At 41.9% G+C, this 13924-nt stretch overlaps 1 protein-coding gene across 2 annotated transcripts in view; it reads left to right on the top strand.

Moving 5' to 3' along the window:
• Positions 1 to 6294, top strand: part of C2H8orf88 (chromosome 2 C8orf88 homolog) — a 105483-nt gene extending 99189 nt beyond the window's left edge. For both annotated transcript variants that reach the window (XM_033935296.1, XM_033935297.1), the window contains exon 6: positions 4642 to 6294. In XM_033935296.1, the coding sequence (XP_033791187.1) occupies positions 4642 to 4656 (15 nt within the window). In that variant the 3' untranslated portion in view covers positions 4657 to 6294. The remainder of the gene's footprint in view (positions 1 to 4641) is intronic.
• Positions 6295 to 13924: the final 7630 nt, after the last annotated feature.

Here is a 13924-nt window from a genome sequence, read left to right on the forward strand (position 1 = left end):
ATATTGGGATGGTTATTGGTTAAGGGGATGAGTAGGAGGAGAAGAAGGATGTCATCGGCATACGATAGTATAGTTTCATCTTCCATTTTGATGTGGCCCAGTGAGCTCATGAATAAATTGAATAGGATTGTGGATAACAGGGAGCCTTGTGGGACGTCACAGAATGCCTTCCAAGGGTTGTAGTATGATTCTTGCCTTTTGACCATGTATTCGCGATTTTGTAGGAAGTCTGCAAACCATTTCAGTACAGTTCCTTTTATTCCAATTTCCGAGAATTTGGTTAGTAGTAATTGGTGGTCCACTGAGTCGAAGGCTGCGGAGATAATCAAATTGGAGTAAAATGGCCTGATGACCCGAGCTTAGCAATTGTTTGATTGTAGTGATTAAAGTGATGAGGAGGAGCTCAGTGCTGTGCTGTTTTCGAAAGCCATATTGGGATGTATGAAGGCAGGAGTGTTGCTCTATGTATGAGGCTAGCTGCTTGCTGACATGGGACTCGAGGATTTTAGTGAGGATCGGAATGCCAGCAATCAGTCTGTAGTTGGATGCTATGGAGCGGTCTGCTTGGGCTGTTTTCGGTATAGGGGTTAAGGGTATTTTACCCATTTCTTTGGGTAGGTTCCCTTGTTCAAGGAACTATTTAGCAGGTTAGTGAGCCAATTAATGATGTGTTGCGGAGCTGCTGAAAGAAGGTAAGGAGGACAGTTGTCAAGGGAACTGATTCGTAAGACTAGTTTTGATATTAGTCTATTGGTATCGGGGAGGGAGAGGTTAGTGAATGAAGACCAGATCTGGTCAGCATTAATAGGTTGTGTATTCCATATAGTTGTATTGGGACGAGTTTGATGAAGCTGTCTTGGCAGCTTCCAATTGGACCAATTTGACTTTGTTGAGGAAGAAATATGCAAGTTCTTGGGCTGAGATTTTGTTGGAGAAGGTTGTATATTCTTGGTTTGGGGGGCTGTCGGTTGTCGTACTAGGCGGAACAGTTTTGTGCTGTCGGTTGTGTTACCTCAAGTTTCAAGTTTAAGTTTCAAGTTTTATTAAATTTGATAAATCACTTATTTCATACTAAGCGAGTAACAATTTAAAAAATATGTTATACACAACCTTAAGAGGGGGTAAGAAGCCTCTAACAGACAGTACAGACGAACTGTGGAACACAGGGAAGGAGCAAAGGTGGGTAAAAGTTACAAATCGCAGTTTCTCAAGAGAGAGGAAAACGAAAAACTAGTAGGGGGAAAAAACGTTAGGATTGGGGTTAAAAAAATTGTTCTAAAAAAAAAATAAATAAATAAATAATGGCTGCTCTCCATTGTGTTCTGTGTTCTAGTGTCATGTTTTTCCTCCATTTCCTCTCTAGATGTCTGCATAGTTGTTTGTCTAGTCTTAAGGTTTTATTTTGCGCGGGTGGAGGGGGGCTACAGTAACTAGGGTTTTGGCTATTATTTTATTCCAGTTGGTTATCATAGTGGTGGTGTTCGAGGGGGAAGGGAGTGATTTTGACATTATGTTCCAGAAGAGATCAGATTTTGTTTTCCTGCGGACTAGTCTAGTGTCTTTGGTGGCTTTGGAGTTCAGGTCTATGTCAGTTAGATTTCGGTCGAATTCTAGGAGAAAGTGATCCGTCCAAGGGACAGGAGACCATTTAGTCCTATTGATTATGTTAGGGGGAGAAGATGCAAATAGATCTAGAGTATGGCCTTTTTCATGGGTGGGCCTGAGGGTATGATAGTGATTTGGCAGTCCTCAAGTAGTCTTGAGTTTAATGACTTTTTTTATTTTCTGCAGATTCAAGGGGTATGTTGTCATGTTGGCAAATGAGGTTTGTTGTTATTTCCATCGTTTTTGTGATGGAGTCTGAGTTAGTGCTAGGGTGTCTGTAGAGTAGGAGGATTCCAACATTCTTGTGTGCGGGGTTGTGCTCACTTTCAAGCTTGCAGGTGATATATTCTATGTCGGGTTGGGAGCTTGAGTCTGTTTCGGCGATGATGTATGAGTTTTTGTAGATTATCGCCAGGCCGCCTCCTCATTTGAGTTTTCTGGGGAGATGAAGAATGTTGTGACACTGAGGGCAGAGGTGTGAGAGTTCAGGGATTTCGAGGTCTTTCAGCCATGTTTCTGTGATGAATGATAGAGCAATGTCATTGGATGTGATTAGGTCATTTAAGATGAAAAACTTGTTTACCACTGATCGAGTGTTAGCATATATGCAAGGGATGGTGATTTTGTTTGGTTTTGTTGAGCATTTTGTAAGTAGTGGGTTGTTGAGGGGTTTAGGATTTGTTTGTTTTCTGTGTTTGTTCTAGAGTATAGGGAGGATTTCCCGAGGTTGTCCAATGTATTCCGTCAATTGGCTTTGGGGTTCTGGAGGATTGGGTCTTCGTTGCTTGTAGTTCCAAGGGGAATTGATGATATTGTTGTGTAAGGCTGTGAGGGTGGTGAGGCATAAAAGAGGAAATATTGGAATAAGAGGGGGCTTTATCATGAGGGTAGGGTGAGTTACTGATTGGATGGGACTTAAGGCATTGTGTGACTCTTATTGCTTGTGATATTTGATGCTCCATAGGAATGGGTTTGGTTGATGAAAGTAATTGTGGATCCAGTGGTCTGTAAGGTGAGCGTGCAGCTGTGTTTGTATGGGGGTGCGTGTGAGTGTGTGGCTGCTTGGCTTCTTTTGGTTTCGTACTTCTGTATTAAGTATTTGGTAAAGGCCTGAGTGGTGCACTGCATGGTGGACAGTCGCCCCAAGCCACTGCCTGATAGTAGACCCAGAACCTCTGGAGACTCAGGGTGCTCTAATTTTCGTGTCTTCAAGCACTCTCAACAATATTCCAGTTCCACGTCGCAGAGATTTTCCCAGGGATACAGGCAGAGGTTCTCAACTTCCCATACTGCCCCATCTTCCAAGAAATTGCAGAAATTGCCAGGCTGAGGGAGGCCCATCTTCCTATAGGGGGCAGGCTCTCAGCGTTTCTTCAGGCCTGGGTCCAGATTTCATCTGACCGCTGGGGTCCTGGACATCATTCGTTCCGGTTACAAGTTGAAATTTGCCTAGCCTCTGACAGATTGGTTTGTGGACTTGCTTGTAGGGCGCCTGGAACAGGCGGTCAACATACAAGCCGCTGTGAGAAGGTTGCTCGACATTCAGGCTATACAGCCTGTGCCGCCCGAAGACTTGGGCTCAGGGAGATACTATATATACTTTATCGTGACAAAGAAAGGTTCTGTTGAGTGAAGTACCATTCTGGCCCTTTCTCACATAATTGTATCGCACAAAGTTCCACGCTTTCTCATGGAGACTGTTCAATCTGTCATAGTGGCGGTGATCCCGGGAGAGATTCTAACCTCTCTAGATCTGACACAAGACTGCTTGCATATTCCTATTTTCCCAGACCACAGGAAGTTTCTCAGATTTCAGATTCTGTAAAATCATTATTAGTTTTCAGCTCTATCCTTTGGCTTGGCAACAGCTCCTCGCAACATCACACAAGATGTGACTACAAGTGCATCCCTACCTGGACTCTTGGCTGATCAGGGTCTCCTTGTCTGAGGGTCAGCGCACAGTGGATCAGGTGATCCGAGTCCTAGAGGATCTGGGTTTGGATTGTAGATTACTGACATAGCAAATTGGTGAGGCAAGATCTCCCTCGGCTGAACCCATGCTGACTCCGTCTCATTAAATCATGTTTTTCTACTTGTTACACAATTTTATTTTTTATAATTGTTTCCACTATTTTACCCAGCACTAAAGTGAGGCTTACCGGTTTTTAATTTCCCGGATTTCCCATGGAGCCCTTTATGAAAATTGGCGTAACATTGTCTCTCAAAAAAATAGCAGAATTAGAAAACGTTCAAAGAAGAGCAATTAGAGTGATAAAAGAAATGGAACTGCTGTCATATGAGGAAAGGATAAAGAGGTTAGGGCTCTTCAGCTTGGAAAAGAGATGGTTATGGGGAGATATAATTGAGGTTCACAGAATCCTGATTGGTGTAGAACAGGTAAAAGTTAAATCGACTTTTTACTTTTTCAAAAATTAGAAAGCTTAGGGGACACTCAATGAAGTTACAGGGAAATACTTTTAAAACATATTGGAGGAAATATTTTTTTCACCCAGTGAATAGATAAGTCCATAGTCTGTTATTGAGACAGACTTAGGAGAAGCCACTGCTTGCCCTGGGATCAGTAGCATGGAATGTTACTACTGTTTGGGCTTCTGCTAGGTACTTGTGACCTGGATTGGCCATTGTTGGAAACAGGATACTGGGCTAGATGGACCATTGGTGTGACCCAGTATGGTCATTCTTATATTGTTATGTTATCTCTTCCCCAAGGCATAGATCCCTAACACATTTAGCATTCTCTCTTTTGTGAGTCATTCCATCTTGGTTACCTTTTTTGTGTATTTTTCCCAATTTTTAAAAAATTTGGAATGACCTGAAATATATACAGTACTCAACAATTATTTGAGATTGTAAATATCCATTATGTCTGCCAACATAGCATTGAATTAAAAATTCTCATTTTTGTTCTTAACTTTTGCTAAGTTGCAGGTTTAGAAACCATTGTTCAGTGTATGTAAGTATGTTTTCTGGAGAAATTACAGCTATACATTTTTAATATTTATATTTCTTTTAAAGGTTACAAAGAATTAAAATCCATACACTAATCATCAAGAATGCAACAAAGCATGATGAAACTTAGATCTTCATCTGTGTGTCCCTGAAGGAGAAAATGGCAAATATACAATATAAAGAAGCTAGCAATATATTTAACAATATTATGTAAAATATCTGGAAGGACAATTACAATCTTTTTGAAGAGGCATATAAAAAAATGAAAGATTCGAACATATTGATCATTGTTTAGTCATTCTTAAGATCCAGAATGGACCAGTAGAATTCAGGTTATTTGAGTTCCCTGGATGAAAAGAAACAGATATTTGGATTATTGGTCATGACTAATATCCCTGAAAAGGTCTTCCAAACTAACAGAAGCTGCACACTGGAGGCCCCTAATGTAGCCTACACAAAATCACAAGTAACTTTTATGTATCTTAAGAGAAGTAATTTGGGGTTTCAGTTCAGTAGGCTGGATCACTGCCTTATGCTTTCTCTGTTAATAATTTACCCTGTCTATATATCTAGAAAAAAAAACTTTTTTGTTCTTCTGATTGTAATATGAAATGTTTGATGTTTAGTGCAGGTTACATTAAAAATAAAAAGGATTACTTCTCTAATGTAAAAGGTGAATTGTCTGCAACCTTTAGAATTTTTGGTGGGTCTAAAAATGTATGAACAGTGTTTATGATTCATTATGCATTTCCACAGTAGCTCTGTTTTGGATATCCAAATCCACAACTGGTAATCATTTTCACTATTTGTATGTTTCATAAAACCACAAATTACAACAGTCTGTTGTTTTTAAGAATACACACTATCAGCTAAATGAGAGGAAAAGGATCTCAGAAACCTTCTTAATTCATGCTTAATAGCAAAATTGAATCAAGTTTTACAGGTTCCATGTTTCTATCATCAATCCTAAAAAAAACCTCTCACTATAAATATTTTCACTTTTTTAAACAATTTTTAAATATGTGAATGTTTTTAATTTTAAAAAAATGTTTTTCATCGTGTTAATTTACAGCCCACTCTTATCTTATGTGACGCAAGCAGCCTTAGGCTGACAGGACCCGTTTCACCGGCCATATCGGCTTCTTCAGAGGATCATTAGTGGCTGCTTATAATCTGTGCTCTAATCTGTAAAGTAATACAAAAGACTAATGTGAGCCCATAGCATTAATATACTAAGCCCAGTGTGAAAAATTGGCTTACACCCCAACTGTCTGCTCTAATCTCTTGCATGTAAATATATAATAAACTTTTGTATTATACACTTTATCATTCAATGAGTTAATGTTGAAAAATTAATGTTGACTCATAACTCATTAAATATATCTGAACTTTCAAAATTAGGTAGAGTATTGTTTCCATTTACCTTGTTATCCTAACTTGAAACCACAAAATACTTTCTCTCCATGCCTACTAAAAACCACATCCCCTTGGAAGTTTGAAGAATTATAATCTCAAGAAAACCCCAAATATTAAATCCACTATGTGTATTATGACTCATGTGTTTAATTATATATATGCACTGCTAATGCCTGACTCAAAGCCACATATCTAAACTTAGCACTCAAAGATATTTAGCTTTATCAATTTACGCTAGAATATCTCAAGCTGTTCAAACTCCTTACCCATGAATATTGGGGTTCAAGAATTGAGATGTATACAGACACTACTTATGCGTGTTCAATCTGCATTACCCCCAGCCTTTTGTTTAAACTGAAGGCTCATATCTCTATCATCTTTTTTCTAAATGCTGAGAACTCAATTACACAGTATCTTAAAAAAAACCCCCCCACTAAATCAGCATCTAAATATTGACAAATTACTTACTGTATGGCGATGAGCAGTTTCTAACTGCCTCAATCAAAATGGCATCATTCATTCTACAAATGCCGAGCATGCGCTTTACAATCATAGAAACATGGCCCATCTAGTCTGCCCATCCACAATAACCATCATCTCTTTCTCTGAGAGATCCCACATGCCTATCCCAGGCCCTCTTGAATTCAGACACAGTCTCTATTTCCACCACCTCTTCTGGGAGACTATTCCACGCATCTACCACCCTTTCCATAAAAGTATTTCCTCAGATTACTCCAGAGCCTATCACCTCTTCATCTTATGCCCTCTCATTGCAGAGTTTCCTTTCAAATGAAAGAGACTTGACTCATGCACATTTATATTAAGTAGGTATTTAACTGACTCATCATATCTCCCCTCTCCTGCCTTTCCTCCAAAGTATACAGATTGAGATCTTTAAGTCTGTCCCCCATGTGCCTTATCACAAAGACCACATACCATTTTAGTAGCCTTCATTTGGACCGTCTCTTCAATCCAATATTCTAAATGAGGTCTCACCAGAGTCTTATACAGAGGTATCAATGCCTTCTTTTTTCTGCTGGCCATACCTCTCCCTATGCAACCTAGCATCCTAGGTTTCACCATCACCTTTTCAACTTGTTTGGCCACCTTAAGATTATCACATACAATCACACCCAAGTCCCAATCTTCCTTCATATACATAAGTTCTTCACCCCCCTAAACTGTACCATTCCTTCTGGTTTTTGCAGCCCAAATGCATGACCTTGCATTTCTTAGCATTAAATTTTAGCTGCCAAATTTCAGACCATTGTTCAAGCTTCACCAGGTCTTTCTTCATGTTATTCACTCCATTTGGGATGTCTATTGCAGATTTTGATATCATCTGCAAAGAGGCAAATATTACCCAACAGTCCTTCAGCAATATCGTAAGAACATAAGAATTGCCACTGCTGAGTCAGACCAGTGGTTCATCATGCCCAGCAGTCCGCTCACGCGGTGTAACAACCCCAGCCCTAGAGCTAGGCTTGTCCCAGATAGGAATCCCCAAACTACTAGACTGCAGCTAAAAAGAGCAGATCAGTGCAGTAGTTCTGTTAGCCCCAAAGTTGCTGAGCATAAAAAGTCTGACTTTGTGCAGGGACTCAGGGGGGAGGGGGAATGTCATAGGAACAGCCTCAAGGAACCTGAGATAGCTGGTAGGAAGGAACAGCCCAGAAGTCAGCCTAATGCTGGAATGGCTCAGCTGCTGAAACTAATTAGGGCTCAGGAGAAAGCCCAGCAATCCAGGAAGCTTAAATTAGTAGCTCCTGAGCCAAGGGAGAAGGAGGTCTTCAGAGCCAGTTCTCCTCCCTCTCACCTGGAGAATGAGATTGAGATGGAAGAACTAGAAACCTTCCCTGGAGCAAGCCAATTATCCAGCCTTCCTTCTACAGAAGATATGGACACTTCTATGGAACCTGCTGAGGAACTTATGGACGAGAGTTAAGTGTTTTTTTCTCTCTTGCCTGTTTGAAATTGCTGCTGACAATTGGTGAGCAGTGCTGGGCTTGTTGCTGAAGCTCAGCGTTTTTGAAACTTTTTGGAACAGTTGTGTTTCTCTCTTTTTTTTACTGCTCACAGGGGACTTGAAAACTAACTGGGGGTAGTGTGGGGTGAGTCCCCGAAGATCTTTGGGTTGGGATTGTGGGGCCAGTTTTGATAATTGGTATTAATGTGGACTCAGCTGCACCCCTCCCCCACCTGCTTGTAGAGCTGGTGTGGAAAGCCTGTTGCAGGCCAGGCGAGTCCAGTGTTCTGGACTGAAATAGAGGAACTCTTTGACAAGCTGAATTTAAAGACTGTGAAAGATTGATTCTCAACATTGCTATAGTTTTGTTTTGAACTGTGAAGCAAGGACTGTGAGTTTATTCCTGGAAGCCAGACCGGGATACTTACCTATGGAAAGGCAGAGGCCTGTGAGTTTTGTTAAGGCCTCTTATTTTTGATTTTGTATGCAAGCCTGTTTTGAGAAACAGTACCTACACTGACAGCACTGCCAATTCCAGAGTGCTGCCTGATTAAAGCTTGCTCTCATACAGAACTTCTGGTTTGATATTCTTTTGTGCTTGGGGAATGTTTTATTACCCTACTATTAATGCCAGCAGGACCCTTCTACCTTAAGAAGGCACGCTCGGGACTATTATTTTGCACACTGCCCGGTAGCCATTCTGACAACCTAGTACCGGGGGTGTGACAGCGGCGGCCCTCTGGTCTAAGACCAGCACCCTAACTGAGACTAGCCCTACCAGCGCACGTTCTTGTTCAGCAGAAACTTGTTTAACTTTGTCTTGAATCCTTGGAGGGTGTTTTCCCCTATAACAGCCTCTGGAAGAGCGTTCCAGCTTTCTACCACTCTCTGTGTGAAGAAGAACTTCCTTACGTTTGTATGGAATCTATCCTTTTTCAACTGTAGAGAGTATATAAAAATGTAAAAAAGAACAGTCCCAAGAACAGAACCTCGAGGCACACCACTGGTAACATTCCTTTCCTCAGAGCGATCTCCATTAATCACTACCCTCTGTCGCCTTCCACTCAACCGGTTCCTGACCAAGCCCGTCACTTTGGGACCCATCCCAAGGGCACTCAGATTATTTATTAGATGTCTGTGTAGAACATTGTCAAAGGCTTTGCTAAAATCTAAATACACCACATCTAGCGCACAAACTCTATCCAATTCTCTGGTCACCCAGTCAAAGAAATTGATCAGATTTGTCTAACAAGACCTACCTCTAGTGAATCCATGTTGCCTTAAATCCTGTAATCCACAGGATTCCAGAAACTTGCCCATTCTCTGTTTTAAAAGTGTTTCCATTAATTTGCTTACCAAAGAAGTCAGACTTTCTGCCCTGTAATTCCCTACTTCTTCTTTACTTCCACTTGTGTCAAGAAGGGACCACATCCGCCCTTCTCCTGTCCTCCGGTACCACTCCTGATTCTAAAGACTCATTGAAAAGATCAGTCAGCGGAGCTACCAGAACTTCCCTAAGTTCCTTCAGCATCCTCGGATGTACACCTTCTGGCCCCATCGCTTTGTCTACTTTTGTTTTAGCTAGCTCCTCACAAATACAACCCTCTGAAAATCAATCAGGGTCTATTACTCCTCCATCCCTATTCAGGTATGTCTTCTGCGGTCCTGCTCCCAGCACTTCAGCCATGAACACAGAACAGAAATATTTTTTAAGCAATTCGGCCTTTTCTTTATCAGCTTCTACATATTCCTCCCTCCCCCCTTCACCTTTGAGTCTCAATGCCACTTTTGCACTTCTTCCTATCACTAATACAGTATATCTAAAAAATGTCTTGTCTCCCCATTTTACCGTGTCAGCTATTTTACTTACATTTGCATCTTTGCTTTCCTGAGTACACTACCAGCCTCTTAACTTTTCCAGATAGTTTTGCCTGTCTTTCTCTTTCTGCGATCATTTGTAGTTTATGAAAGCTAACCTCTTATTCCTTACCTTCTCAACTACTACTTTTGAGAACCAAAGCAACCTTCTTTTCCTCTTGCTTTTACTTACTTGCCTCACAAAAAGATTTGTCGCCTTTTCAATTGCTGCTTTCAGTTTTGCCCACCGCATCTCCACTCCTGCCAGACATTCCCACCCAAACAACAATTTCTTGATGTAAACCCCCATCCGAACAAAGTTAGGTATTTTTTAGAGAATGACATGGTGGCAGTTACTCGCGGCTAGCCATGGGTAACCCGCCAAAATGTTGGGGGGGGGGAAGTGCTCACTGCGGACACAGGGACAAGGCCATTCACGGACCCTTGGAGCGATGAATGGCCTTGTCCCCGAGTTAAGGGAGGAAAGACGCACGGTCACCTCCCTCCCTACCTACGGCCAAATCTATCTCCCTCCCTCCCCCTTACCTTCATGGCGCTTTTGGAAAAAAAAACTTACTGAAGTCAGCGAAGCCTGCCTGCCTGCAGTCGCGTGTGTGTAGGCAGAAGCTTCTCCTCTGACACAAGGTTCAAAGAAGAGCGACCAAGATGATAAAGGGGATGGAACTCCTCTCGTATGAGGAAAGACTAAAAAGGTTAGGGCTCTTCAGCTTGGAAAAGAGATGGCTGAGGGGAGATATAATTGAAGTCTACAAAATCCTGAGTGGAGTAGAACGGGTACAAGTGCAATGAAGTTGCAATGACACTGAATAGCAGGAAAATCAGCATTTGCTCTCTTCCATTCACCTCTGCAAAATACATTGTCCAGGGCAAAGCCCCAGGTAACTTGTCCTAGTTACAGCCCTCCTGTTAAGTGAAGCTACATGGCCAAGTTAAGAAACATTGATTTAAACATTTAAGAAATTGAAAACCATGTTTACAAAAATGAGAATACAAATTATTGCTTTGCTTAGCTTATTTTTAATTGTCCACGTGTTACTCTTTAGAACATCTAGGAAAGGAGAAGAGCTAGAGTCATAAATGTCACTGAGCAAAGTTTCAAAATTCAGCATTTTCCTGACATTGAGAGGCATTTTCAATAGGATGTCTAAGTCTGAGTTTGGACATTTTGGGAAAGATGTCTAGAAATCCAGTAGAGAAAATGTTCATTTTCAAAACTGCAAGATGTCTTGTCTTTTTTTTTTTTTTTTTTTTTTTAATAATTTATCTAGATGTTTTGGCCCTTACTATATCAATCTTTTTTGACCATTCTTAAATATAAAGACGTCCACATGAAAAACGCACAAAAGCAAGCTCTTCAATCATTCAAGCAGCCAGCATCCTTAGCAAACTGTTCACAGACAGCTGAGCACAGCAGAGGAGCACATTTAAGAGGTACTGTAGTGAATGTCACATAAAAAGTACAAGGTACACGTCATTATAACCTGCTTAAATTGTATGGTGAACCCTCTAAAACCCACCCAAAAGTTTCCAAGTTTATTAAAATTTGATATACCACTTATAACTTACTGTACCCACCTGTGCACCACAAAAATAGTCCTTATGCCTGCAGGTGTAATCTTTATGTAAGTACAGTAGGTTCTGGGAGGCCTCACCATATAATATAAGCAAGTTATAGTGACATCTGACTTGGGACTTTCAATGTGACATTCACTGCAGTAACCCTTAGAGTGCCCTTCTGCTCTGCTGTGCAGATGTATGTGAGCCATGTGAATCTGTCATACATGTTGGGAAGTACTGTTTTTTCACATCTCTGGGTAGTGGGAGGAGATCAGTGACCACAGGGGGAGTAAGGGGGGGATCATGCCTTTATCTCTCCAGTAGTAATATGGTCAATTTGAGCACCTTTTTGATCCTTATTTGTTTCGGACATTTTGTTAAAACCTTGATAATTCTTGCAGAATGTCCAAGTCCTAAGCCTGCCCAAAACATGCCTCTAACCCCCCCCCCCCCCCCCCCCCACCATAAGATTTAGATGCACTGGAGAAGAAATTGACCAGAAAGACATCTAGAAAGTCTCTTTTGAGAATGCCCGCTTGAACTTTTTAACTAGTAAGATGTTCAAGTGCTGATTTATGCTGTTTTGTGGACATTTATCTTTTTTGAAAATGAGCCCCATTGTGTTTAATGTTGAGTACAAATATGAGTCAAATGTATGTAGTACATTTGTCGTAATCTTTGAAGACTTATCCCTCCTTCATGAGATCAATGTAAAATAAGTTGATTACATGATGGATAAAATTATCACAGGATATACAAGTTTTGAATCATGCAATATTTTAATAGCCTAAAATAAAACATGCAAAAGCAATTTGAATAACAAGAACAAATATAGCATATATTGAATGTGCTTGACTTGTGAATGTACTCTAAGTTCTGCAATTGTTGATTGTATTAGATGTGTTTATGTTTAAAACGGTCAGATTCAGTAGAGGCACTGGGAAAAATTTGCACTCAGCACCATTTTTTAAAGGGCACTCTGGGTTGAGCACTCTTCATAGAATGGCGTTTAGCTTGTATTTGGCACCCAGCTGGGTATGAGGACTTATACCAGTTGAAACCTAGTATAAATCCTGCCATACAACCCTCAAATTCTATAACAGTGTAGAATTCTTTGGAACACCCCTGACTCTTCAATTTCCCTCCCATAGCCATACCCACTTTTGGGTTACACATGAGAGGATTTGGGCACAGATCTTATATAATCATGTGCAGGCAGCTCTGCACACAAGTCCAAATTAGAACCGGCTAACATCAATAATTGTTAATAACTATTACCATATATACTTGAATATAAGTCAATCTGAATATAAGTCGAGACCCCCATTTCCCCTTCTAAAAGGAAGAAAAATTATTGACTTGAATATATAATGGGGGCTTAATATTCAAGTGCCATGCCTTGCCAGGATCTGCACCCAGTGTCCCCTCCCTCACGCCGTCTGCTGCCAGGCTCTACACTCAGCCCCCCTCCCTGCCAGGTTCTGCACCCAGCCCCTCTTACTACCTGCCAGGTCCCTCCCTGCCCTGCAAGGCTGTGAACCCAGCCCCCTTCTCTACCAGGCTCTGCATCCAGCCCCCTTCCCTCCCTGCCCTACCAGGCTATGCAGCCAGCCCCCCTCCCTGCCAGGCTCTGAGCCCAGCCCCCCTCACTACTTGCCAGGCTCTGCACCCTTTCCCCCTCCCTACTCTGCACCCTTTCCCCCCCTCTGTACCCTCTTCCCCCTCTGGTGGTCTAGTGGTAGGCTGGGACAGGAGGGATCCCTCCCGTCCTGGCTGATACTAACAATTTTTTTTACTTCCCCCTCCCTCGTGTACCTTTTCTCTCATCCCTGGTGTTCCAGCGGTGTATGGGTAGGAGCAAACTTTCCACGCTTCTGTTCTGTGCCCCTCCTTCTAATCTCACGGCCAGCAGCATACCAGCACACAGGAGTGAGCTTCTTGAGCTCCTGTCCTACCCTGCACCGCTCACTGAATGGCTGCTGCCAGTTCTCGCAATTCCCACGAGAACTGACGGCAGCCATTCAGAGAGCTGTGCGGGACCAGGCAGGCTGTGAAAAGCTCACGCCTGCCTTGTTCGTTGCTGGAAGACATGAGGCAGCAATTCGGCAAGGGAAGGGCAGGAGCATGGATACAGCACTGGACCACCGAGATTAAAAAATAGGCACAGAGGTGGGGGGGTGCCTGCCTTGCCTTGCTAATGGCCTTGTGCCTTGTGTCTTGCCACTGGCTTGGGTATTAGGCATCCATCTTTTCTTTTCAGTCACTTTCCTTTGCTTCCAGTTACAGAACAATGGGAAGAGCTGGCCCAGCTAGTCGTTTCAGTCCAGCTCATTGCCCATCAGCAACTTCAATCTGAACTCTAGGCCTGTTACAAATTCTAGGTCAGGCCATCATGAAAAGAAAATTCAGAGATTCACCTCTTTGGGAGCTATCCTTTGTGTGGTATTCTGTTTGGGGTTAAATAGAATTTGTTTTTATTTGGTGGATGGGGTACAGTATTTCTTGTTTATGCATTATTTGTTGGATTATATA

This window comes from Geotrypetes seraphini, chromosome 2 (assembly GCF_902459505.1).
Source record: "Geotrypetes seraphini chromosome 2, aGeoSer1.1, whole genome shotgun sequence".
NCBI lineage: Eukaryota > Metazoa > Chordata > Amphibia > Gymnophiona > Dermophiidae > Geotrypetes > Geotrypetes seraphini.